The sequence below is a fragment of the Neovison vison genome, chromosome 1 (genome assembly GCF_020171115.1).
Source record: "Neovison vison isolate M4711 chromosome 1, ASM_NN_V1, whole genome shotgun sequence".
In the NCBI taxonomy this organism is placed as follows: Eukaryota; Metazoa; Chordata; class Mammalia; order Carnivora; family Mustelidae; genus Neogale; species Neogale vison.
In genome coordinates this window covers 219203163-219228788 of record NC_058091.1, presented here as the reverse complement: position 1 = coordinate 219228788, position 25626 = coordinate 219203163, and the positions used below count along the sequence as shown (strand labels likewise).

Sequence of the window (25626 nt, the reverse complement as noted above, 5' to 3'; positions counted from 1 at the left end):
GTGTCTTATGGTATGTCTCCATCTCTGGTTTCATCTTATTTCATTTCTCCCTCCCTTCCCCTATGATCCTCTGTCTTGTTTCCCAAATTTCTCATATCAGTTAGGTCATATGATAATTGTCTTTCTCTGATTGACTTATTTTGCTCAGCATAATACCCTCTAGTTCTATCCACATTGTTACAAATGGCAAAATTTCGTTGTTGTTTTTTTTATGGCTACATAGTATTCCATCGTGTATATGTACCACATCTTCTTTATCCATTCATCTGCTGATGGACATCTAAGTTCTTTCCATAGTTTGGCTGTTGTGGACATTACTGCTATAAATATTGGGGTTCAGGTACCCCTTCAGTTCACTACATTTGTATCTTTGGGGTAAATACCCAATAATGCAGTTGCTGGGTCAGGGTAGCTCTATTTTCAACTTTTTGAGGAACCTACATACTGTTTTCCAGAGTGGCTGTACAAGCTTCCATTCCCACCAGCAGTGTAGGAGGGCTCCCCTTTCTCCACATCCTCTTCAACACCTGTCGTTTCCTGACTGGTTAATTTAGCCATTCTGACTGGTGTGAGGTAGTATCTCACTATGGTTTTGATTTGTGTTTTTCACCAACATGCAAGTTCTTTTCCTTCCCTGCCAGCCAGACAGGCAGATGGGAGAGGCAGATGCTTTCATTGTCAGTAGTTCTCTGTTCTTTGATGTGAAAAGGGGCAGCACAGTCATTTAAACTTGATCCAACGTCTTTGCCTCTTACAAAGTTAAACAGCTAAAAGAAGTAAAATAAGAAGGCAATGCTTGTGGAATGTGCAGTGCATATTGGCATTGCATGCCTTGTTATGATTCATCTGCTTTCTTCTCCTGTTCATTCATTTCTTTTGAAGGCAGTGGATTTTTCTCTTGTGTTTCTATCTTCTTCAATTTCGACTTACCAGATTTCTCAATCTTAGCCATATCATGTTTCTCAAACATGGTTGCAGAGGAAGGGGAAAGAGGTGAGGTGTGTGAGTGAGTGATGACTGGTCTGCTCAGTGGCTGCCACCGAATGGAGAGTACCTTGTATATTTCATTTCATTTTTTTAAAAGATTTTATTTATTTGACACAGAGAGAGAGAGGTATCACAAGTAGGCAGAGAAGCAGGCAGAGAGAGAGAGAGGGAAGCAGGCTCCATGCTGAGCAGAGAGCCCAATGCATGGCTCAATCCCAGGACCCTGAGATCATGATCTGAGGTTTTACCCACTGAGCCACCCAGGTGCCCCATTTACCTTGTATATTTTAAATATATTTTTTTAAAGATTTTATTTATTTATTTGATAGAGATCACAAGTAGGCAGACAGGTAGGCAGAGAGAGTGAGAGGGAAGCAGGCTCCCTGCTGAGCAGAGAGCCCGATGCAGGACTTGATCCCAGGACCCTGAGATCATGACCTGAGCCAAAGGCAGCAGCTTAAACCACTGAGCCACCCAGGCGCCCCTACCTTGTATATTTTAAAGACAAATCTGTTTCATATATTTGTTTTACATTTCTCCCAATCGTTGGCTTCTACTTTTAACAGTGTCTTTTTTTTTTTTTTAAAGTAGACTCCATACCCATTGAGGGGCTCGAACTCCTGATCCTGAGATCAAGAGTTGCATTCCCTACCAACTGAGCCAGGCCGGTGTCCCTTGATGGTGTCTTTTTTTTTTTTTTTTTTTTTTTTAAGATTTTATTTATTTATTTTACAGACAGAGATCGCAAGTAGGCAGAGAGGCAGGTAGAGAGGGAGGAAGAAGCAGGCTCCCTGCTGAGCAGAGAGCCCGATGCAGGGCTTGATCCCAGGACACTGGGATCATGACTAGAGCCAAAGGCAAAGGCTTTAACCCACTGAGCCACCCAGGCGTTCACTTTTTGATATGCGCAGACATCATTTGTTAAAAAATTATTTTCCCCATTAATTTGCATTTTGCACCTCCATCAAAAATTGTTATATTGGGGGGCGCCTGGGTGGCTCAGTGGGTTAAGCCGCTGCCTTCGGCTCAGGTCATGATCTCAGGGTCCTGGGATCGAGCCCCGCATCGGGCTCTCTGCTCAGCGGGGAGCCTGCTTCCTCCTCTCTCTCTGCCTGCCTCTCTGCCTGTTTGTGTTCTTACTCTGTCAAATAAATAAATAAAAAATCTTTAAAAAAAAAAATTGTTGGGGTGCCTGGGTGGCTCAGTGGATTAAGCCGCTGCCTTCGGCTCAGGTCATGATCTCAGGGTCCTGGGATCGAGCCCCGCATCGGGCTCTTTGCTTGGCGGGAGCCTGCTTCTCTCTCTGCCTGACTCTCCGCCTGCTTGTGATCTCTCTCTCTGTCAAATAAATAAATAAAATCTTAAAAAAAAAAATTGTTATATTGGGGCACCTGGACCATTCCAGGACCCTGAATCATGGCCTGAGCCGAAGGCAGACCCTTAACAACTGAGCCAACCAGACACCCCAAGGAACTAAATTTTAAATAAAAGCCGAGGTTAGATAAATAATTTTCATGATACAGCAGTTAGAGTTACTAAGACTGTGTTGGGTTTTTTTTCTTTGCTTTGTTTTTATCTTGGACTCTCCCCACTCCATAGGAAAGGTTAAATGCTTCTTTGCAGTTTTGACCCCTATCACTTTTTGTTAAAAACCAACAAATTTAAATGTTGGCCAGAGATTAGCGGTAAGAAGAAATAGATGACGTGAGGCCAAACCCCTTTTTCAAAACCCATACAAGAATATATATACTAATCAGGGTGGGCAGAAGGAAAACAATCAGTGGTTATGCATACATCTAAGGTTATTAAGCACTCCTAAGGAACAAAGTAAATCTTACTAAGAAGTCTCATTTAGGGGTGCCTGGGTTTAAGCCTCTGCTTTTGCCTCAGGTCATTGTCTAAGGGTCCTGAGATGGAGCCCCGAGTCAGGCTCTCTGCTCAGCAGGGAGCCTGCTTCCCCCTCTCTCTCTGCCTGCCTGTCTGCCTGCTTGTGCTCTCTCTCTCTCTGTGTCAAATAAATAAATAAAATCTTAAAAAAAAAAAAAAAAAAGAAGTCTCATTTAGGGCCGCCTGGGTGGCTCAGTTGTTAAGCATCTGCCTTCAGGTCAGGTTGTGATCCCAGCGTCCTTCGATCAAGCCCTTTATCAGGCTCCTTGCTTCTCCCTCTTCTGCTCCCCCTGCTGTTCCCTCTCTTGCTGTGTCTCTGTCAAATCAATCAATCAATCTTTTTTTAAAAAGTCTCATTTATAGAAAATGAAATGAATAAAAACTTGGTACACTTTTTATCTCTTTTTCTTTTTAAGATTTTATTTATCTGAGAGAGATTTGAGGGTGCACAAGTGGAAGAGAGGGACAGAGGGAAAGGGTAAGGGAGAAGCAGACTCCCCACTAAGCTGGAAGTTGGATGTGGGCTCCATCACAGGACTCTGAGATCATGATCTGAGCCAAAGGCAGCTGCTTAACTGACTGAGTCACCCAGGCACTCCCCCCTTAAGTTTGTTTTAAATTAATCTATTTAATAAAAAAAAAAGTTAACAATTAGGTTTGAATAAAACCAAACAGTAAATAGGGCTAATTCTAAGACTGTCTTCATTTTTAAAAAAGATTATATTTATTTATTTGAGAGAAGGAGAGAGAGAGCACAAGCAGGGGGAGAAGGTGAGGGAGAAGGGTTGCTTCCCGCTGAACAAGGAGCATGACACAGGACTGATCCCAGGATCCTGGGATCATGACCAGAGCTGAAGGCAGATGCGTAACTGAGGCCACCCAGGCGTCCCTAAGACCGTCTTCAAATAACTGTAAGATGTTAAAGAATTGTTACCAGTTTCACATGAATACCTAGGACCGAAATTCGTAAGTATATTTACAAAATTCCCAAAAGGTGTATAGCTGCATATTAGGCTCCCTATTGGATCACCATTTCCCTTCTGTTGAAGGAAAATCTTTATGATGAGTCAATTTTAGTGTTAAGATAATTAGCAATCATTTGATAATTTAGTGAATCCCAGTAATGAAAAGAATACTGTCTTTTCAAAATAGCCATTAGAATTACTAAAAGTAGTAACACACATGAGGCGCCTGGGTGGCTCAGCCGAAGCCTCTGCCTTCGGCTCAGGTCATGATCTCAGGGTCCTGGGATTGAGCCCTCCCTCGGGCTCTCTGCTCAGTAGGGAGCCTGCCTCTCCCACCCCGCCTGCCTCTCTGACTACTTGTGATCTCTCTCTCTCTGTCAAATAAATAAATAAAATCTTAAAAAAAAAAAAAGTAGAAACACACACATATATGGTACTAAGTTCAAATATCATTTAATCCTTACAATAGCCCTATGAAGTAATTGTGCTTATTTTATGATTTGACCCCAGGTAATACTGGATAACACTTTTCTACTCTTCTCTGCTTCTATATCCATTCTTCAAAGCCCTGCATCCTACATAATTTTCTGATATTCACCCTTTTCTAATATTCTATCCTTTTCTGATATTCATAGTAGGAAGAGTTTTCTCTTTTGTTCTCTCATTATGTTAGAATTTCTTTTTTTTTTTTTTAAAGATTATTTATTTATTTATTTGACAGAGAGAAATCACAAGTAGACTGAGAGGCAGGCAGAGAGAGAGAGAGGGAAGCAGGCTCCCTGCTGAGCAGAGAGCGCGATGCGGGACTCGATCCCAGGACCCTGAGATCATGACCTGAGCCAAAGGCAGCGGCTTAACCCACTGAGCCACCCAGGCGCCCCTCATTATGTTAGAATTTCTAGTAAGGCACTTGCCACAATCTAACTGATTTGTCTAAAGCGTCCATTTTTGTGTATATCTTCCATGTATATTCTAGGTTATGATTGTCTGGAGCTAAAGAACTTATCTTGGGAGGCATTTCCCACCAGTTATTTGGGTGGAGTCTTGCACATATATAATAGACAATATATGGTTATTAAAATGAATCTACTAAATGTTATGGTTGCATATAATTTATACAGGAATTTACAGATAAACCTGCTCATGTGCAAAGTTCCATGTATATTAAGCAACGTAACTTAATGAGTTAGAGCTTGCTAAGATAGAATTCTGACTCTTGATACTACTTTCTAAAGGGAGGGCATCTGGGTGGCTAAAGAATAGAGGCAGTGTGGAAGGGAAACCTACCTTTCCAGGATACTCTTTTGTACCTTTTGATTTTATTACCACTTAATCGTGTTTCTGTTTTTTTAATTTAAGAAATAAAAATGAAAAACTCTGATGTTTTATCCTTAGTCTTAATTTTTATTTTAAGGGTTCATCTTCATTTTCTTTTGCAATCAGCTTAGAAGATAGCCACCCCTTTGGTCAGATTTATTTATTCTTTAGCAGGTGAAGCATTTAAGATGACAGTTTTTACTCTAAATCCTTAATGATATTATATATACTATATTTGAGAATGTTTTGCTTTCTCATGGAAGAAAAAAGCCCTAACATAAACCTTTAGATTATCCATCTACTAGTCCTGCAGCACAATCTTAATAAAGAAGTTTTACTGATAATTGGACAATTTATTCATTATGGCAGGGATATAACAAGAGTGGTTGTAAAGTGGCCAGTCTTGTAAGTCAGGAGCTATGATCCTTGATCCACTGCTCAATCCACTTCAATATCTGATTGATATTATCTTCTAGATCTTCTGGTTTATTGCTGGGCAGTTGATGTACTATTTCTTCCTTGTAGGATGCTAATGCTTCTTCATAAAGAACTTGAAAAATTTCACATTGAATATTGTCTTTTAGTTTCTTTTCATTATAACCCCTAGAAGACAATGAGAAGATAAAACAAAAAGCAAACTAAAATACCTTAACTGGAATTTTAAAAACACACTAGAAACTGGACACTTTTAAATACATGAAAAATCATGCAAAAATATTTCTTGTAGCCTGTTTACCTCAAGAAAATTAGATTGGCACTTGTAATATGAGAGACTTTTTTTTTTTCAGCATAACAGTATTCATTGTTTTTGCACCACACCCAGTGCTCCATGCAATCTGTGCCATCTCTAATACCCACCACCTGGTTCCCCCAACCTCCCACCCCCCACCGCAACAAACCCCTCAGATTGTTTTTCAGAGTCCATAGTCTCTCATGGTTCACCTCCCCTTCCAATTTCCCCCAACTTCCTTCTCCTCTCTTTTTTTTTTTTTCCCTTTTTTTTTCCCCTTCTCCTCTCTAACTCCCCTTGTCCTCCATGCTATTTGTTATGCTCCACAAATAAGTGAAACCATATAATTGACTCTATGAGAGACTTTTTTGACAAGAGGGTTAAACAAAGGTTCAGTGTTTAGGTTTATCTTAATTTTCTCCACACAGTTTGTCATCCACTCAATTAGCAAACATATCTACCTACCTCAAGCCAGATATTGAGTTATGAGATAAATAAGGTTTATAGCTGGGGTCCTAGATTGAAAAAGCATTAGAGAGGGGTGTCTGGGTGGCCCAGTGGGTTGGGCCCCTGCCTTTAGCTCAGGTCATGATCTCGGGGTCCTAGGATCGAGCCCTGCATAGGGCTCGCTGCTCGGTGGGGAGTCTGCTTCCCCCCTCTTTCTCTCTGCCTGCCTCTCTGCCTTCTTGTGATCTCTCTCTCTTTCTGTCAAATAAATAAAATCTTTAAAAAATTGAAAAAAAATTTTTAAAGGCTTTAGAGGAGCTAAGATATAGACAGATAAAATAACTAGATGGCATATAAAAATGAAATATTCATGGGGGGTGCCTGGCTGGCTCAGTTGGTGGAGCATGTGATTTTTTTTTTTTTAAGATTTTATTTATTTGACAGAGACACAATGAGAGAGGGAACACAAGCAGGGAGGGTGGGAGAGGGAGAAGCAGGCTTCCCGCTGAACAGGGAGCCTGATGCGGGACTCGATCCCAGAACCCTGGGATCATGACCCGAGCCAAAGGCAGATGCTCAATGACTGAGCCACCCAGACGCCCCGGAGCATGGGATTCTTGATCTCAGTGTTATAAATTTTTTTTTTAAAGATTTTATTTATTTATTTGACAGACAGAGATCACAAGTAGGCAGAGAGGCAGGCAGAGAGAGAGAGAGGAGGAAGCAGGCTCTCCGTGGAGCAGACAGCCCGATGTGGGGCTCCATCCCAGGACCCCGGGACCATGACCTGAGCCGAAGGCAGAGGCTTTAACCCACTGAGCCACCCAGGCGCCCCTCAGTGTTATAAATTTGAGCCCCACATTGGATGCAGAGATTACTGAAAAGTAAAATCTTTATAAAAAAATGGAATACTTGGGCGCTTGGGTGGCTCAGTTGGTTAAGCGACTGCCTTCAGCTCAGGTCATGATCCTGGAGTCCCAGGATCGAGTCCCGAATCGGGCTCCCTGCTTGGCAGGGAGTCTGCTTCTCCCTCTGACCCTCCCCCTTCTCATACTCTCTCTCTCTCTTAAATAGATAAATAAAATCTTTAAAAAGATAAAAATGGAATACTTATGAGAGGTTGCTAGGAAGATGGCAGAGTAGGAGGATCCTGGGATCACCTCTTGCTGCATGGTGGCCTAGAGAGCACCTACATTGGCATTAATAACCCAGAAAGCAACTGGAAAGCTGGTGGAACAGACTCTCTGCGGCCTGACATAGACAAGAGACCACAGTGAAGCAGATCCACCCTCTCCGATCGCTCTTGGCCAGATCCCATCAAGGCGCTGCCACAAGCCTGCCAGTGTGCACAGCCCAGATGAGGCCAGCACCACTCCAGACTGAGTCCTGCTCCAGGGAGGGGGAGGAGAACCACACACCAGTCTGACTGTGACTCCAGCAGTGGGCTGGGGGTAGGCAGCTGGTCTTGACTATAGGCCCCCCCAACCACCAAAAAATTCTGAGGGGACAACAAAGGGAAAATGCCTGCAGTTTATTGCTCCTTCATATCCATTAAACACCTGGTCTGACTCAGCGCAAGCTCAAGGCAACCCCCAACTAGCCCACTAACACCACTGGGAACAGACTCTGCCCACAACAGGCAGAGAGCCATCACAGGCTGGACTGAGGGCAAACACAGCTCCACCAGAAAGGTAGGACACCCCTTTAGCAATACAGATTGGAAACACCCCTGAAGTGCCAGGTTCTAGGGAACAGGAGACGCTGCACTGTGGGACCTCTTCTTCATAAAGCCTCTACTTTCAAGTGCGGGAGACGCAGCTGACTTTCCTAACACAGAAAAACAGACACAGCAATAGAATTAGCAAGAGACAGAGGAATATGTCCCAAGTGAAAGAGCGGAACAAAATCACAGCCAGAGACCTAAACAAAATGGAGATGAGTAATATGTTTGATAGCGAATTTAAAGTAATGCTCATAAAGATGCTTGCTAGAATTGAGAAAGGAGTGCAGAACCTCCATGAGAACCCCCCCACACCCGCCAAGAAACAGCAGATGTAGAAAAGAACCAATTAGAGCTATTGGACTCACTAAATGGAAATAAAAATAGACCACCTGGAATAAACAGCAAACAAGAGGAAGTAGAAGAACGGACCAGCAACCTGGAGGACAGAGTCATGGAAAGTAATCATGCTGAGTAGATCAGAGGGGAAAAAATATGCAAAATGAGAACAGACCCAGGAAACTCAGCAACACTGTCAAGCGTATCAGTCACATGACAGGGATCCCAGGAGAAGAGCAAGAAAAGGGGGCAGAAGATTTGTCCGAAGAAATAATAGCTATTGGGGCACCTGGTTGGCTCAGTGGGTTAAAGCCCTTGCCTTCAGCTCAGGTCATGACTGGGATCGAGCCCCGCGTCAGGCTCTCTGCTCGGCAGGGAGCCTGCTTCCTCCTCTCTCTCTCCACCTGCCTCTCTGCCTACTTGTGATCTCTATCTGTCAAATAAATAAATAAAATCTTTAAACAACAACAACAAAAAAAAACTTCCTGAACCTGGGGGAGGAAAGAAATCCAGATCCAGGAGGCACAGAGAGCTCCCAACAAAACCAACCCAAAGAGGTCTGCACCAAAACACAAATAAGATAGCCAAAAGTAGTGATAAAGAGAGAATTTTAGAAGCAGCAAGAGAAAGGAAAGCAGTGACATACAAGAGAAACCTCATACGGCTATCACTGGGTTTTTCAGCAGAATCTCTGCAGGCCAGAAGAAAGTGGCATAATAAATTCCAATGGCTAAAAGGAAGAATCTACAGAAAGAATACTGTATCCAGCAAGGCTTTCATTTAGAATAGAAGGAAAGACAGAGTTTCCCAGAAAAACTAAAGTTAAAAGCAAAACCAGCCACATCCCTGTCACACAGGATGCCATTGGCCTGTGGGTCCTAAATTCACAGTCCAGCCACGCCCGAGTTGGCGCGCACGGCCTGCCACCTGCTCAGTGCCAAGTCAACATGCCTTCACCTCACATTGCCAAGGGCTCAAACTGGCATTCTTTCCCTCAAATTCCAACCATTGTGCTCATTTGTGCACAAAAACATGCATAATTATAACAGCAGAATGAGGCAACCCAAACAGTGACACTAATTCTGTGGAATATATAATGGATAAAAGGAGTGTGCTAGCCTGAGAACATCGCCAATGAGCGCAACAAAGAACAATATACATATGTCATGATTCTAGTTAGTAAAAGAAACAAACCTGGGAAAAATAAAACAGTATGAACTCAGAGAGGGAGACAAACCGTAAGAGATTCTTAAGCACACAAAACAAACTGCGGGTTGCTGGAGGGGAGGTAGGTAGGGGGATGGTGTAGCTGGGTGATGGGCATTAAGGGGGGACACTTGATGGAATAAGCACTGGGAGTTCTTTGGAACTAATGAATCACTGAACTCTACCTCTGAAACTAATAATATACTATATGTTAATTGAATTTAAATTAAAAAAGGACCCCCCCCAAGAGTGGAATACTTATGATGGGAATACTATATCCTAATTGGGTACTTGATTATACATATAGATCTATCTCTCCTTTCCCAATTCCAAAAACATTTTATTTTTTTTTTAAAGATTTTATTTATTTATTTGTCAGAGAGAGAGAGGGAGAGCAAGCGAGCACAGGCAGACAGAATGGCAGGCAGAGGCAGAGGGAGAAGCAGGCTCCCTGCTGAGCAAGGAGCCCGATGTGGGACTCGATCCCACGACGCTGGGATCATGACCTGAGCCGAAGGCAGCTGCTTAACCAACTGAGCCACCCAGGCGTCCCCCAAAAACATTTAAAAAAATTAACTTACATAATCTTTAGGAAGATATGTAAATTAGCCAGCTAATTAGCTAATGAAAAAGATAAAGCAAATACTCAAATTCAAATTAGTTCAACCTTGTAACAAGATTAAATTGAACTACTTAAAAGATGATTAGCTTTATGAGAATATAACCAACAGAACTGGAGAAAATTTTTGCACATCATGTATCTGATAAGAGATTTGCATCTGAAATACACAAAAACTCTTCTTAATTAAAAAGAACCCAATAAAAAATTGGGCAAAGAATCTGAAGAGCTCTTTCTCCCAAGAAGACATACAAATGGACAGTAAGCATATGAGAAAAGGCTCAACATCATTAATGATCAGGGAAATGCAAATCAAAACCACAATGAGATACTACTTTATATCCACTGGGTAGGCTACAATAAAAAAGACAGATAACCAGTGTTCGCAAGGATGTGTAAATACTAGAGCCTTCATACATTGCTCTTGGGAAGGTAAACTGGTGCAGCCACTTTGGAAAATAGTCTAAGAGTTCCTCAAAATGTTAAACGTGTTACCATATCACCCAGCAGTCCCATTCTTAAAATTCCATATCCAAGATAAAAGAACGTATAATGTCCACACAAAACCACAGGCATGGATGTTCATAGCAGAATTATTTATAATAGCCAAAAATGGCTATAATAAACATCTATAATCTGATAAATGGATAAATAAAATATGGTATATCCATACAATGGAATAGTATTTGATTAAAACAAATGAAGTACTGATATGTGCTGCAACACAGATGAACCCTGAAACATTATGCTAAGTAAAAGAAGCCATAAAAGACCACATATTGATTTCATTTATTTAAAACTTCCAGACCAGGCAGGTCCACAGAGACAGAAAGTAAATTACCAGTTGCCTGAGACTGAGGGACTGGGGATATATGCAGAGTGACTGCTAATGGGTATGGTTTTTTTGGGAGGAGGGAAACAATGAGCATTTTCTAAAATTGGTTGTTGTGGGGTGCCAGGGTGGCTCAGTGGGTTAAGCCTCTGCCTTCAGCTCAGGTCATGATCTCAGGGTCGTGGGATCAAGTCCCGCATCGGGCTCTCTGCTCAGCGGGGAGCCTGCTTCCCCCACTCTCTGCCTGTCTCTCTGCCTACTTGTGATCTCTCTCTCTCTCTGTCAAATAAATAAATAAAATAAATCTTTTAAAAAAATAAAAAATAAAATTGGTTGTAGTAATGGATGCATAAGTCTGTGAACATACTAAAAACCACTGAATTGTATGCTTCAAATGGGTACATTTTATGTATGTGAACTTATCTCAATAAGAACTTATCTCAAAAAATAAAGCTGTTTTTTTTAAAGGTGATTACATTGTAACTTTTTCGTGGCTAAAAACAAGACTAGCTCTCTCATAGCTTTTTCAGACCTTGTCAGTCTTCCCCTATTTACATAAAACAGTAATTTTTTTTTAAGATTTTAAGTAATCTCTACACCCAACCTGGAGCTCTAACTTACAACCCCAAGTTCAAGAGTCGCATGCTGTACTGACTGAGCCAGCCACATGCCCCCAAACAGTAATTTTTAATAAAAAATTTTTAAATTGCCTTGTTTGAGAAAAGGAATGTGTACTATTATGATCTCTCTTGCTTCTCATTTAAAATACTGTTAATGGCTTTTCACTGCCAAAAGAAAGATAATTAAAGTTTTAGGTCTAGCTCCAACCTTCCCTGTATATTTGCTACTATATTCCTTGGTGCAAGGATTTTGCAAGTATTCCATGCAGTGATGGTTGGTTAAAGCTGACTACCACTGTCAGTCTTACCTTCAAATTCTAAACCTGAACTTAGGGGTAAACTTTCAGAGCTTTCCTTCTGAGATTGCCTTGTAAACCCCTCTAGAACCTCCATCTTTCCCAGCTTGAATCAAAAGACAGTGGAAAAACATTTTCCACAAAAATTTCTGTTTTGGTTATACTGGATTAAGTCTGATGTCCTCGTGGAGAGACCAACTCATATATATTTTAAAGGTGGTGAAGGGGCGCCTGGGTGGCTCAGTGGGTTAAAGCCTCTGCCTTTGGCTCAGGTCAGGATCCCAGGGGTCCTGGGATCGAGCCCCACCTCAGGCTCTCTACTCAGCAGGAAGCCTGCTTCCTCCTCTCTCTCTGCCTACTTGTGATCTCTGTCTCTCCAATAAATAAATTTTTTAAAAAAAGGTGGTGAAATGTTGATTTATCATGTCTGTTTTTCATAAACTCTCCCACTCATGTTGAGGGGTTAATGAAGGAGGGTCATGTTCATCCAGTTCTCAGAGTATGTTCTTGGCTTGGCTGTTTTCCCAGCAAGGTTTTACATTAAGGAAAGAGCATGACTAAATAGAGTTGCTGTACAGTATATTTTACGGAATCAAACTGTCAATTGCAGTATTCATTTACTCGTTATAAATTACTGCCTGTGTTTTACACAAGCATCTTTTTCTTTTGGACTCAGAACATTGGTACCACACAGACATGGTTTATAACGAGAGACCAAGCGTCACATTTTCAAATAGACTCCTTTCTCATGGTAGTACTGGCCAATTTCAGGAATCCAAATAAAGATTTATATCATACTTTAAGAATTCAATGTTTTTCCTTTCTTACCTTGTTTCAAGTCTTTTGTACAATACACTGTTATCTGCTTGCAGCACAAAAACTATATGAAACCAGCGTTCAGGGAAGAAATCACAACCATGGTAATCAACAATAACTCCACCTTCACTCATTTGGCTTTCCAATTCATCAACTACCTGTGAGAAAGGGAGAAAAAGAATGCTCCTCTTAAAAAAATGAGGTCAACTTTCCTATTAAATTTTAAGAAGTGTATTTTATAGGGGCACCTGGGTGACTCAGTGGGTTATGTGTCCAATTTTTTATTTCGTCTCAGGTCATGATCTCAGGTTTGTGACATCAAGCCTGGTGTCAGGCTCCACGCTGGACATGAAGCCTGCTTAAGAGTCTCTCACACTCTCCCTCTGCTCCTACTCCTCCCCTTGTGTTCTCTCTCTCTCTCAACACAAACAAAGAAAGTATACTTTATAAATAAAAATTTATACTTTATAAATAAAAATTGTACTTACTCTATCTTCATCTAAAATGGGGCATTCATACTCTTCATCATAGCCATCATATAACTGCCCTAAAAGAGATTTACATTGGCATATTAAAGAAAAGTAATATTTTCTAAGTAACTTTCAGTAGTCTTCAGTTAATTTTATATTTTGGGAAATACATCACCAATTACTCTTTTAGAGACTGATGAGGGCACTACACAGTAGATGTCATATGGACACCAAATGTGAAGAGCAATACTGATAAATTAGAATTTTATCTAGAAGGAAACTTGGACAGCAGTCAATCTGATATCAATTTTAGTTATCAAAATTGAAACCAACTAAAAAGAATGAATAATTTCAGAATTTGTGGGACTGTTGGAAGAGGACTGTATTTTATTTTTGGTTAAGCTACCGTTTGGTGAGAAGAGGGGATTGAGCCCCACAATGACAGGCTCCGTGCTCAGCAGATTGTCTCCTCTCTGCTGGCACATATGTGTTTTTTTCTCTAGAATAAATAAAATCTTACCTATTTTAGAAAAGGCTGAAATTAGGTTATAACAAGAATGAGTTCTGAAGTAACAAAAGAGTAGTCCTTGAGGGAGGCACAGAGCCAGGAGGGTATATGGACAGATGCTGGGCACAAGAACTACCTCTTGAGCACCTTAGTGTGGCCTTTGCTTCCCTGGATTATTGCGCAACCCACAGAAACTCTAGCTAAAAAAATTAAACTGCTTGACAGTGGGAAAACTGGTTAGCAATTTAGAAAATAATCTAAATCCTTTATATTATAAACTAGGTGAATTAAAGAGCTAATTTTTTTTTAAAGATTTTATTTATTTATTTGACAGAGAGAAATCACAAGTAGTCGGAGAGGCAGGCAGAGAGAGAGAGAGGGAAGCAGGCTCCCTGCTGAGCAGAGAGCCCGATGCGGGACTCGATCCCAGGACCCTGGGATCATGACCTGAGCCGAAGGCAGTGGCTTAACCCACTGAGCCACCCAGGCGCCCAAGAGCTAATTTTTTAATTCCAAAGATAACTAGTGGAAAATTTAATCTATAAAGGAATGATTCATTTGAGTTTGTGAAAGAATAGAATGATTAAATAAAACACATAAAATGTTAAATCTCAAAAAAAGAAAAGTTCAATCTCTGTTCAATGAAAAATAGTGTACCCAGAAAAATAACAGACTGGGAGAAATTTTTGTAGTAGGACAAAGGACTGAAATGTAGATTATATAATGACCTTCAAAATCAAGATAAAAATAAGTAGCTTAACAAATAAGAGTTCCCACAAGATGGAAAAGATAATTAGTAAACATAACATGAAAAAATGGACTTTCCCAGCTATTAAAGAGATGTAAATTAAAATGAGCCTTTTTATGCCTGTTGAGTTAATTACATACATACATAGTATATTAAAATGTATTTTTAAAATAATTTTAAAAAGAAAAATGTCATGCCATTGATAGATTTCCTCTACCACTTAACTTCTAACCTGAAATTATTATTTTTTTTTAAAGATTTTATTTATTTATTTGACAGAGAGAAATCACAAGTAGATGGAGAGGCAGGCAGAGAGAGAGAGAGGGAAGCAGGCTCCCTGCCAAGCAGAGAGCCCGATGCGGGACTCGATCCCAGGACCCTGAGATCATGACCTGAGCCGAAGGCAGTGGCTTAACCCACTGAGCCACCCAGGTGCCCCTAACCTGAAATTATTTTTAAAGATTTTATTTATTTATTTGACAGAGATCACAAGTAGGCAGAGAGGCAGACAGAGAGGAGGGGGGGAAGCAGGCTCCCCGTTGAGCAGGGAGCCCAATGCGGGGCTCGATCCCAGGACAGTGGGATCATGACCTGAGCTGAAGGCAGAGGCTTTAACCCACTGAGCCACCCAAGCACCCCAAACCTGAAAAAATTTTAAGTGATAAAATGATTTTTAAAAATTCAACAATAGGGAAATACTTAAAATCTCTGTTTTCTAATTTGATGAAATATAATTAAAGCTAAGGGAATACTAAGGTAGTAATATGTAGTATACACTAGGTTGCACATGATAAATGCTTATTAACACAAGGGGTAAAACATAAAAGCAGAATTCAAAGTAGTCTGCAATAGGGCCAAAGATTAGAAGAAAAAAGGTGGAAATAAATTAGGATTTGGCATACTTTTTCTGTGTATTATTTTTACAGTGCAACAAAATCTAATTCCTTCTGCTCATCTGTACTATGTCATAATCTGAAATAAATGAATAATAATGTTCCTTCATATTTAAACCCTTGACTCTTTTTTTTTTTTTTTAAGATTTTGTTTATTTGACAGACAGAGATCACAAGCAGGCAGAGAGGCAGGCAGAGAGACGGGGAAGGAAGCAGGCTCCCCGCTGAGCAGGGAGCCCAATGCGGGGCTCAATCCCAGGACCCTGGGATCCTGACCTGAGCCAAAGGCAGAGGCTTAACCCATTGAGCCACCCAGGCACCTCCTAAACCCTTGACTAGTGAAATCATTAAAATTACATGTCGTTGAAAATAAGGACAACTACTGCAATATTAAATTAGAATTAAAGTTGACTGCAATGCTGAGATGCAGGATTTCTTAAATCACATTAATGTAGTTGAACAGTGAGTGTAATCCAAGCTTTCAAACGTTCATTTAAAAAAAAAAATTATCGGGGCGCCTGGGTGGCTCAGTGGGTTAAAGCCTCTGCCTTCGGCTCGGGTCGTGATCCCAGGTTCCTGGGATCGAGCCCCACGTCGGGCTCTCTGCTCAGCGGGGAGCCTGCTTCCCTTCCTTTCTCTGTCTGCCTCTCTGTCTACTTGTGATCTCTGTCTGTCAAATAAATAAATAAAATCTTTTAAAAAAATTATCAAATAACCATTTACAGGTGTCTGTAGGGATAATAAGGATTTAATAGTGAGCAAAATGACCAGGAGGGCAAACATAGTCTTTCCCTCAAAAAGGGAAAATTTTACACTAAAAAGTTTACCCAAACTATGGAAAAAACCTAGATGTCCATCAACAGATGAATGGATAAAGAAGATGTGGTATATATACACAATGGAATACTATGCAGCCATCAAAAGAAATGAAATCTTGCCATTTGCGACAACATGGATGGAACTAGAGCATATCATGCTTAGCGAAATAAGTCAAGCGGAGAAAGACAACTATCATATGATCTCCCTGATATGAGGAAGTGGTGATGCAACATGGGGGCTTAAGTGGGTAGGAGAAGATGGGATTGGGAGGGAGACAAACCATAAGTGACTCTTAATCTCGCAAAACAAACTGAGGGTTGCTGGGGGGAGGGGGGTTGGAGAAGGGGGGTGGGGTTATGGACATTGGGGAGGGTATGTGCTTTGGTGAGTGCTGTGAAGTGTGTAAACCTGGCGATTCACAGACCTGTACCCCTGGGGATAAAAATACATGTTTATAAAAAATAAAAAATTAATTAAAAAAAAGTTTACAATAAAAAGAGAGGACAGACAAGTAACCTGGAAATTATATCAGGATGATACTTTAATGTTATAATTCATGGTGTTACAAGAGCAAAAGTATGGACACCTATTATGTTAGGAACAGAAACATGGGATATTAGGGGAGGCTTCCTGGAGGAAGTGACTTAAGGGGAGATTTGGAGCAGTTACCAAAGGGAAAAGGTAGGGAAGACTATTTTCTTTTCTTTTTTTTAAAGATTTTATTTATTTATTTGACAGAGATCACAAGTAGGCAGAGAGGCAGGGAAAGAGAGAGAGGGAAGCAGGCTCCCTGCTGAGCAGAGAGCCTGATTTGGGGCTCGATGCCAAGACCCTGAGATCATGACCTGAGCTGAAGGCAAAGGCTTAACCCAAAGCCACCCAGGCACCCTAAGGGAAGGCTATTTTCAACAGAGAAGGTATTCAAAACCAGAGAGAATTAGGAGGGGAAGACTCAGGGGATGGAAAGTCTCTTAAACTAGTTGGAAAATAGATGATAAAGGGTCAGGTAAATTGAGGCCAGATCAAAAAGGGCCTTAAGAGTTGCAGAGTTAGACTTTATCCCAAAACAAAGTAAAATCATTAAAGCATTTTAATCATGAAATGACATGATCAATTACAAATATTTAAAAATAATTTTGGTTTCTCTGTAGAGAATGAGTTGAAAGGAAACATCCAGAAACAGGGACACCAAATCAAGGCTACTGCAGAATTTTAGATGACTGATGGTTATAACCTGTACCATAAGGAATGAAGAAATGGATTCTAAACTTCATTTCAGATTTCCCCCCCAAAAGGGAAAAATCTATGCTACTTGTAATTTTTTTTTAATGTATGCTACTTTAGAAAGTTTCAGTTGAAGTCAAATTTAGAGTTGTATATGTATAGGGTCCTAATCTAGAAGAGATGAAAAGGCTTGAATTGATTAAACTACCAAAAGCATAGACAATTAATTTTCTCAACAAAGTTTTATGATTTATTTAAAGATAGGTTAGTTGGAGAAGAAAAATTAATTGTGGGGCAGTTAAATGGTAAGTCCTTACCTCAAAAGATCTTTCCAGCTGTAGTTAAACTACAAAATCATTACATTTTAACTGCCATCCCAGAATTAATATACTCATATGAAAGCTATTATTTAATATTGGAATGCTATCTATTTTGATGCTATTGCCAGTACTTAAAACATTTTCAGATTTCTTACTTTATACAGTTTTTAAAAAGATTTGAGAGAGACCTCGAATGAGAGCCCACGAGCAGGGATGGGGGAGGCGCAGGAGAAGGGGAAGCAGACTCCCCATTAAGCAGGGAGCCTGACGTGGGGCTAAATCCCAGGATCCTGGAATCATGACCCAAACCGAAGGCAGATGCTTAACTGATTGGGCCACCCAGGTGCCCCTAAGTTTTAAGTAGATTCCATGCTCAACATGGGACCTGAACTCACACAACCCTGAGATCTAGAGTTGCATGCTCTGTCCATAGAGCTAGCCAGGTGACCCTCAGATTTCTTACTCTGGAAACATATTTACCACATTTACTTCAATCCAACAAGAAGCTTATGTCTGTGATGCAACTAGTACCAAGAAGTTAATTGGTTTAGGATTGAGTATTTTGATACCTGACCTTTTATGTAGAGAAAAGCACAATGAAATCTACTTTAAAAAGTTAGAGAGCACCAAAATGTGACATTTGAGTTGGGCCTTCTTTTTTTTTTTTTTTAAAGATTTTTTATTTATTCATTTGACAGAGAGAGATCACAAGTAAGCAGAGAGGCAGGCAGTGAGAGAGGAAGGGAAGCAGGCTCCCTGCTGAGCAGAGAGCCCGATGCAGGACTCGATCCCAGGATCCTGAGATCATGACCTGAGCCGAAGGCAGCAGCTTAACCCACTGAGCCACCCAGGCGCCCCTGAGTTGGGCCTTCTAAAGAGTTGTTTATAGGGCAGGTAAGGAAGAGCACTTATAGGTGAAGGGAATAACATGTATAAAGACATGGAGGTCAATTCCCAGGGTCTGAGGAACAGGAAGTGCACGGAGTGTAGACTGAAGGGGATCTAGGGAAGCGGGGGCAGGGAAGGCTGAAGGTAAACTATGACCAGTTCATCATTAGCGAGAATGGACTTTGTCAGAAAAAGGTCAAGCCTTGTTTATTCCTTCTCCCTCTTTTTCTTTAAAGGACATAACAGAGAGGGAAGGAAAAGATACAAAGAATGAGATTCACTGGAAATGGGCTTGAAAATGGGAGGAGTACCATATCAATTTTTTAGGCAAACCATCAAGATTTACAGGGCAGGGGCACCTGGGTGGCTCAGTGGGTTAAAGCCTCTGCCTTCGGCTCAGGTCTTGATTCCAGGGTCCTGGGATCGAGCCCCGCATCGGGCTCTCTGCTCAACAGGGAGCCTGCTTCCTCCTGCCTCTCTGCCTACTTGTGATCTCTGTCTGTCAAATAAAGAAATAAAATCTTAAAAAAAAAAAAAAAGATTTACAGGGCAAATGCATTTGTGTAATGTTTGAATGTGTCCCTATGTGGGGAACAGGAATCAAGAGTGGGCAAGTAGTCAGGTAGGACTTAAGGGCATGTGCTTTTTAAGTCTTATTAGTTTGGAGAGGTCTGGGAACTACCAAGGTGGTTACTTTTAGTGAGTTATCTAGAAATTAGGTTCTTTTAAAGGGAGTGACTAGTTCAGAGTAGATGAGATTAATTACTAAAGTCAGGGGCAAAGTTAGCAATATAGCTGCAGTGAAATTATTGGGAAAGAAGTATATGGCAGAGGGCACCTGGGTGGCTCAGTCACTTAAGAGTCTGCCCTTGGCTCCAGCTGTGATCCTAGAATTGAGCCCCCACATCAGTTCTCTGCTCGGCGGGGAGTCTGCTTCTCCCTCTGCCCCTTCCCATGCGCACGCGGCTCGTTCTCTCTCTCTCTCAAATAAATAAATAAATTAAATCTTTAAAATAAGGAAGTATATGGTGTGAGGGAGATCACATGCAGACTGGGAGATAGCAGTGCCAGAGGGGCCAAATAGGTTAGTTTCAAAGCCTTCCAGTGGAGGGAGGAAAAATGGGATAAAGGGTCGTTAGAGCCAGGATAGCAAAGCTTTTTCTGTAAAAGGCCAGACAGTAAATACTTCACGCTTCCTGGGCTAGCGTTCGGGCAGTGGGGTTCCTGTAAAAAAACAGCAGCAGCCTACCAACTCCTGGGTTAGGAGAAGATCAAGATTTTAAGTGTTGAGGGCTCTGCTATGCTTTACAAGTTTCCAGTGGATCCAATGTTAATATACTTTGTCTAGACCTATGAACAGAGGCTTGATGGCTTTAGGTTTATGAACAGAGGCTTAAGACGGATACACTTGTGGTAGGAAAATTAAGGGTGCTGGTAAGTGCAACTAAGTGATTGCATATGGGAAAGGATATCAAGTGAGGAAGAATCTGAGGCTAGAAATAACAAGGGTAAGAAAAGCATTCTTAGCCACACCATAGTTAGGACTCCCAATAATTTTATTAAACTTAATTCCCCACCTAGGGTGCCTGGGTGGCTCAGTCGGTTAAGTGACTGCCTTCAGCTCAGGTCATGATCCTGGAGTTCTGGGATGGGAGTCCTGCATTGGGTTCCCAGCTCCGCAGGGAGTCTGCTTCTCCCCCCGACCTTCTACCCTTTCATGCTCTCTCTTACTTGCTCTAATAAATAAATAAAATCTTAAAAAAAAACCCAATTCCCCACCTAATTTTTCCTGCCTTGGTTGCACGTGACCTAAGAATTCTTAGTTTCAACAGGATTTCTAGAATGGCAGTCAACTCCATTTAGACAAATTCATTTAAAATCAGGGTGGTGGAGTGCCTGGGTGGCTCAGTGGGTTAAGCCTCTGCCTTCGGCTTGGGTCGTGATCCCAGGGTTCTGGGATGCAGCCCCGCATTGGGCTCTCTGCTCAGAGGGGAGCCTGCTTCCCCCACCCCCCACCCCCGCCTGCCTCTCTGCCTACTTGTGATCTCTGTCAAAAAAATAAAATCTTTAAAAATAAAAATAAATAAATAAAATCAGGGCGGCATTTTTTGGGTCTTGTTTCTTTATACCAGGGTTTCTCAATCTCAAATACTATTGACATTTTGAGCTTAATAATTCTTTTATAGGAGTGGGGGGCTATTCTGTGAATTGTGGGATGCTCAACAGAATCCCTGGCCTCCACCCCAGTCTTGACTATCAAGTCTCCAGAAATTGACAAATGTCCCCTGAAGGGCAAAATCACACTTATTTGAGAGCCACTGCTTTATAGATGGTTACATGGTATCCCTTAAAATATATAACTATTTGAGAAAAATGAGGACAGGTGTCTCAGTATATTTTCTAGTTAAGATTTAATCTTGGAATATGTTCTAATTAAGATGTCCAGATATATTCAAATGGCATGGGGGGAAAAAACCAATCTGGTACATTATGAAAAACCTTATGAAGATGATCACCTAGGGGTACCTGAGTGACTCAGTTGGTTAAGCAACTGCCTTTGGCTCAAGTCTCAAGCCCAGGATCCCAGGAACAACCCCTCCTACCCCCATCCAGATCCCTTTGGGAAGCCCTTTTCCCTCTCCAGTCCTCCCCACCACCCCCACTCTGTGCATGCACATTCTCTCAAATGGATAAATAAAATCTTTAAAAAATACATAGAGGATGTTTGGGACTATACACACTTAAGATGTGTTATAGTGGCTAAAATAGTGTTGAATACAAGTATGAAAGGAACCAAATGTCTAGTGTTAATATTCCTCTCAGTACTACACAATCATATTATATAGCAACTTCTTTAAGTTTAGAAGTGTTAAATTCAGGGGTGCCTGGGTGGCTCAGTGGATTAAAGTCTCTGCCTTCGGCTCAGGTCATGATCTCAGGGTTCTGGGATGGAGTCTACAATGGGCTCTCTGCTTAGCAGGGAGCCTGCTTCCTCCTGTTTTCTCTGCCTGCCTCTCTGCCTACTTGTGACCTGTCAAATAAATAAAGTCTTTTTTTTTAAAAAAAGTATTAAATTCAGTAAGATAAACTAGAAGACTGAAATTGACAACTGTATATTACTCTAAAATCACTTGTCAGAGACTGTAAAGTTCAACAGGCAAAGGAAAAACAGATTTTTTTTAATGTAGGTTTAAAATGGGAGACTGGTCATGTAAAACAATACCTAAGTTTTATTCACTATACTTAAATACCAAACCTGGATTAAAAATATGATCATGATACTGACTTACAGTATCAAAAATATGACAAAGCTAAGATATGCAAAACTGACCTGCAAAAAGAGATAATGGGAAAAAAAAATTTAAGTTCTGAAGTGGGGACATCCTTGAAGACACACTAAGGGTCCTAAAATAAAACCAAAGAGAGCAAAAAAAGGACCCAGGAAGTTGTTGAGTAATTGAAGAAGAAAAATCCAAACAGATGAAGTGGACTCTACAAAAAAGAGACATGGGGGCGCCTGGGTGGCTCAGTGGGTTAAGCTGCTGCCTTCGGCTCAGGTCATGATCTCAGTGTCCTGGGATCGAGTCCCGCATCGGGCTCTCTGCTCAGCAGGGAGCCTGCTTCCTCCTCTCTCTCTCTCTGCCTGCCTCTCTGCCTACTTGTGATCTCTCTCTGTCAAATAAATAAATAAAATCTTTAAAAAAAAAAAAAAAAAGAGACATGGTTACACTTCAGCAATCTTAGAAAATGGGGCCATAAGAATGACTTAGACACTAGAGATCATGCTGTGATCTAAACATCTGAAGACACTAGAAGTACTACTCTAGTGTTTATGAACACTAGAGTTCATAAACTCTAGTTTATGAACAACTCAAGTTGTTGTCACTGTTATTCCTGTTGGTGACACGTGAGAAAACTGCTTCTAAAAACATAATTGCCAAAATACCAACAGTCAAACTGATGAAAACAGTTTTATTTTTTACACTTAAAGGCTGATGAATAACCATTACTAATCCTATTAAAGAAAACCCAACATCTCAATTGGAAAGGGTATCTATATTTACTCATTAAATAGCATTTAAGTTTTCTACAACACAACTTGAAAATACCCAGCATGCATGTTTAATCTAGTACAATGGATTCAAGACAAGTATACATGTTACAAGCATCAAGGCCAGATTACAAATTATCATAGTCATCATCATCATCATCATCGTCATCATCATCATCTTCTCGTTTTCTTTTCATTGCATTTGATGATTCATTGGCAGTATTTTGTGATGACACCATGTTAGTGGTAATAAGAATGTTTTTGGACCCAATTAATGATGGATTAATCAGAACATTCTGAACTGCGGATGTTGCAGGAATTGATGCTTTTACAGTTGGGGACTGTGAAGTGGGCATCTGTACTGTAAACCTTTGCCCTGTGAGGGACATTGGAGTCCCTACTTTAGTTGACACAGACATGGTCTGTGGGGTTGGTGTGCCAAGAGTGGGAGTACTTGGTCTGCTAGTAACTGAACCAACACTTAACCGTGGAACTGTTATTCTTCCCGCAGAGGTAGATGCCTTTTTTTGTAAAGACTTAAGTCTATAGTTTGGAGCAGTCAAGCAGTATCTATCAGGTGGCAACCTGGGGCCTGAATATGGCTTGATTAATGGCAAAGGAGTTTGATTTCTTTGCCTTGCAATATCTAATAAAAAATCTCTTGGGGGAGGAGAGGTAAAAGACTGATCAGCACGACACTGGATGGCCAATCGCACATCATCTGCATCAACAGTAGCTTTCTTAGCATGGCTGGAATAAATTTTTGCATCATCTAGAATTGTGGTCACATATCGGAAGGCAAACTCCAACATCTGATTTATAACTCTTGGCTCATATTCTGTAATCCCCATATCCTTCAGGATTTGTGCCATCATCTGTGCATCTTTCGGCATGCTCTTGGGAGAAGCCATCTTGCCAGACTCCATGATATCCGTTGATCAGACTTTAGATCATTTGAAAAAAATATGGACATTAGATCAAATCTGAAATAGTTACTTTAGTAGCAACTGTCAGGAACTTCAAAAATTTTAAATACTGTTAAATTTTTGAAAATATATTTTAATTTTTAAGTGTTAAATCTTTTTAATTTTAATTAAGGTCCCTTTAAATTTATTAAATTTCTACCCTATACAAATTACAGAATATTAAAAAAATGAAGACAAATAAGGGAGTGATAAAAATTGGGAAAAAACGAGGTAAAATAAAAACATTCATCACTTTAGAATAATGTGCAGTTGTGTGCAGGCATGCAACTATCAAACAAAGCTAAGAAGAAACCATCAACAGTCTTGTCCTAAGAGTTCAAAATAATATCCTTCCAGTGAGATCTATACTCACCATCTCCACAGATATGCTTAGGACCATCCAAACCTTTATTGTGTTTGCCCATTTCAAAAACATTCTCTCTATGTCCCATCTCTTCATGGTAGCCTTCCCAATTATTACCACTAAGAACTACTGGCCAAGAGTGGGGCAGGATGGGGCAGAATAGTCAGAATAGTCAGAACAACCAAAGACAGTACTACACATATATTACTTTCTCTTTCTACAGGTTCCCAACAGAGCATAAATTCCTTAATGGTCTGTCTCTGCTTTTTGTGCCTTCTGACAAGTATAATACTAACACTCTATTATCTAGTCGCTCTCTTTTTTAAAAACCATCACCAATGTATCCCTTACCTTCTCGAGCTAAATCACCCACATTAATGTATTTCAGTCCTGATCTTGATGCAAGTTCTTTGCCTAGCGTGGTTTTTCCAACCCCTGGTGTACCTGTAAGACAAGCCATAGATACTTGTTAGACATTAGCCACCTATCTACCCTTCTTCAAGTTTTTTAACAACTGAAGTGAAAAATATCCTAATTAGCAATTCCCTGTGAATATACACTATAACCAATCAAAACTACTCAAAGTCTGTTGCATAAGGGAATCTCACCAAGTGAATCTGATCTATCAGGAGTGGGGCTTGGGGGGTTAATAAGAATTCGCAGACTGCCTGCCACTGTTAACAGATACTCCCAGAATAACACTAAGTATCTCAAATTACAATCATTTATTTTAGTTTTTTTAATTAAAAAATTATTTATGGGGAAAAAGTTTAACCAGTATGAAAGACAGCTATCATCCCGGGAACTTCACAATAAAAAAGCTTCTGACGCTAATTCAATAAAAGTACACAGCAAGTTAATCACCCTGCGCCATATATATTCGAACCCTTTTGTCCAACCGTAACTGGCAGATACAAAAGAAAAAGAGATACGCCCCAGGAAGGCCTAAGGACAAGCGTTTCCAGCAACATTAAAAGATCCACTAAGGGTCTGAGAGCGACTTACATTATCTCGCTAAAACTCTAAAGACAAACCCTGCAAATTAAAAGCAAAAACAAAAACAAAAAAACCATCAAACTTTTACAAACAAAAACCAGATTCCGAAAGATTCGGCAGTTTGCCAGAACGAGGACCTGAAGAAGTCTCCCTCTCTCACCGAGGAGCCTCGGGCCAACACAATCAACATTCCCCGCCCCCCACCCCGCCTCCCACAACCATCGGAGGAACCGGTCTCTTCGAGGCCCTGACAACCGCCACGCCGCGCGGCCCTCCACTAGCCTCGAAACAGAACACCGAACGGCACCCTTCGGACGTCCGACGCCCCACGGCACTCGACGCCCTAGGCCTGCCCCGCCACCCAGCACCGCCCTGCCGCGCGCCTGACCGGTGAGCAGGATGTTCGGAAGCAACATGGTCCTCACCGCGCTGGCTCCGGGCGTCTAGGCCCACGCGCTTTACGCACAAAAGGGAGGAGCCGGAAGCGGCGAGCTGCGGCAAGCGCCAGTAGCCCCGGGGGCTTCGAGGCTGTGCGCGGCGCTCGGGGCCCGATTCCACCGCCTAGCCACTGAATATTGGTTACCTGGCCTTCTATAGCA

At 41.1% G+C, this 25626-nt stretch overlaps 3 protein-coding genes across 3 annotated transcripts; all 3 read right to left on the bottom strand.

Annotated features, from left to right (window-relative positions):
* Positions 1-629: 629 nt before the first annotated feature.
* Positions 630-1103, bottom strand: LOC122901174 (thymosin beta-4-like). The gene has a single exon (XM_044240660.1). It carries the CDS (start codon positions 968-970, stop codon positions 836-838), a length of 135 nt encoding a protein of 44 aa, XP_044096595.1. The 5' UTR covers positions 971-1103; the 3' UTR covers positions 630-835.
* A 4119-nt stretch (positions 1104-5222) lies between these two features.
* On the bottom strand, positions 5223-25488 carry AK6 (adenylate kinase 6). The gene is made up of 5 exons (XM_044267720.1): positions 25416-25488; positions 24383-24475; positions 13270-13328; positions 12794-12939; positions 5223-5759 (listed from the first exon to the last, which is right to left on the bottom strand). Exons 1-5 carry the CDS (start codon positions 25441-25443, stop codon positions 5567-5569), a joined length of 519 nt encoding a protein of 172 aa, XP_044123655.1. The 5' UTR covers positions 25444-25488; the 3' UTR covers positions 5223-5566.
* TAF9 (TATA-box binding protein associated factor 9) lies at positions 22604-24471 on the bottom strand. The gene is made up of 2 exons (XM_044267705.1): positions 24383-24471; positions 22604-23645 (listed from the first exon to the last, which is right to left on the bottom strand). Exon 2 carries the CDS (start codon positions 23626-23628, stop codon positions 22831-22833), a length of 798 nt encoding a protein of 265 aa, XP_044123640.1. The 5' UTR covers positions 23629-23645; positions 24383-24471; the 3' UTR covers positions 22604-22830.
* Positions 25489-25626: the final 138 nt, after the last annotated feature.

Bases quoted from the DNA above. Each gene is read 5' to 3' on its own strand.
- AK6 (XM_044267720.1), bottom strand. From the start codon at position 25,443: ATGTTGCTTCCGAACATCCTGCTCACCG. The intron at 13,329-24,382 runs GTAAGGGATACA...AATCTCTTTTAG, and splicing joins GGGTGATTTAGCTCGAGAAG to GGCAGTTATATGATGGCTAT. The intron at 5,760-12,793 runs GTAAGAAAGGAA...ATTGTCTTCTAG, and splicing joins TACAAAAGACTTGAAACAAG to GGGTTATAATGAAAAGAAAC.
- LOC122901174 (XM_044240660.1), bottom strand. From the start codon at position 970: ATGTTTGAGAAACATGATATGGCTAAGATTGAGAAATCTGGTAAGTCG.
- TAF9 (XM_044267705.1), bottom strand. From the start codon at position 23,628: ATGGAGTCTGGCAAGATGGCTTCTCCCAAGAGCATGCCGAAAGATGCA.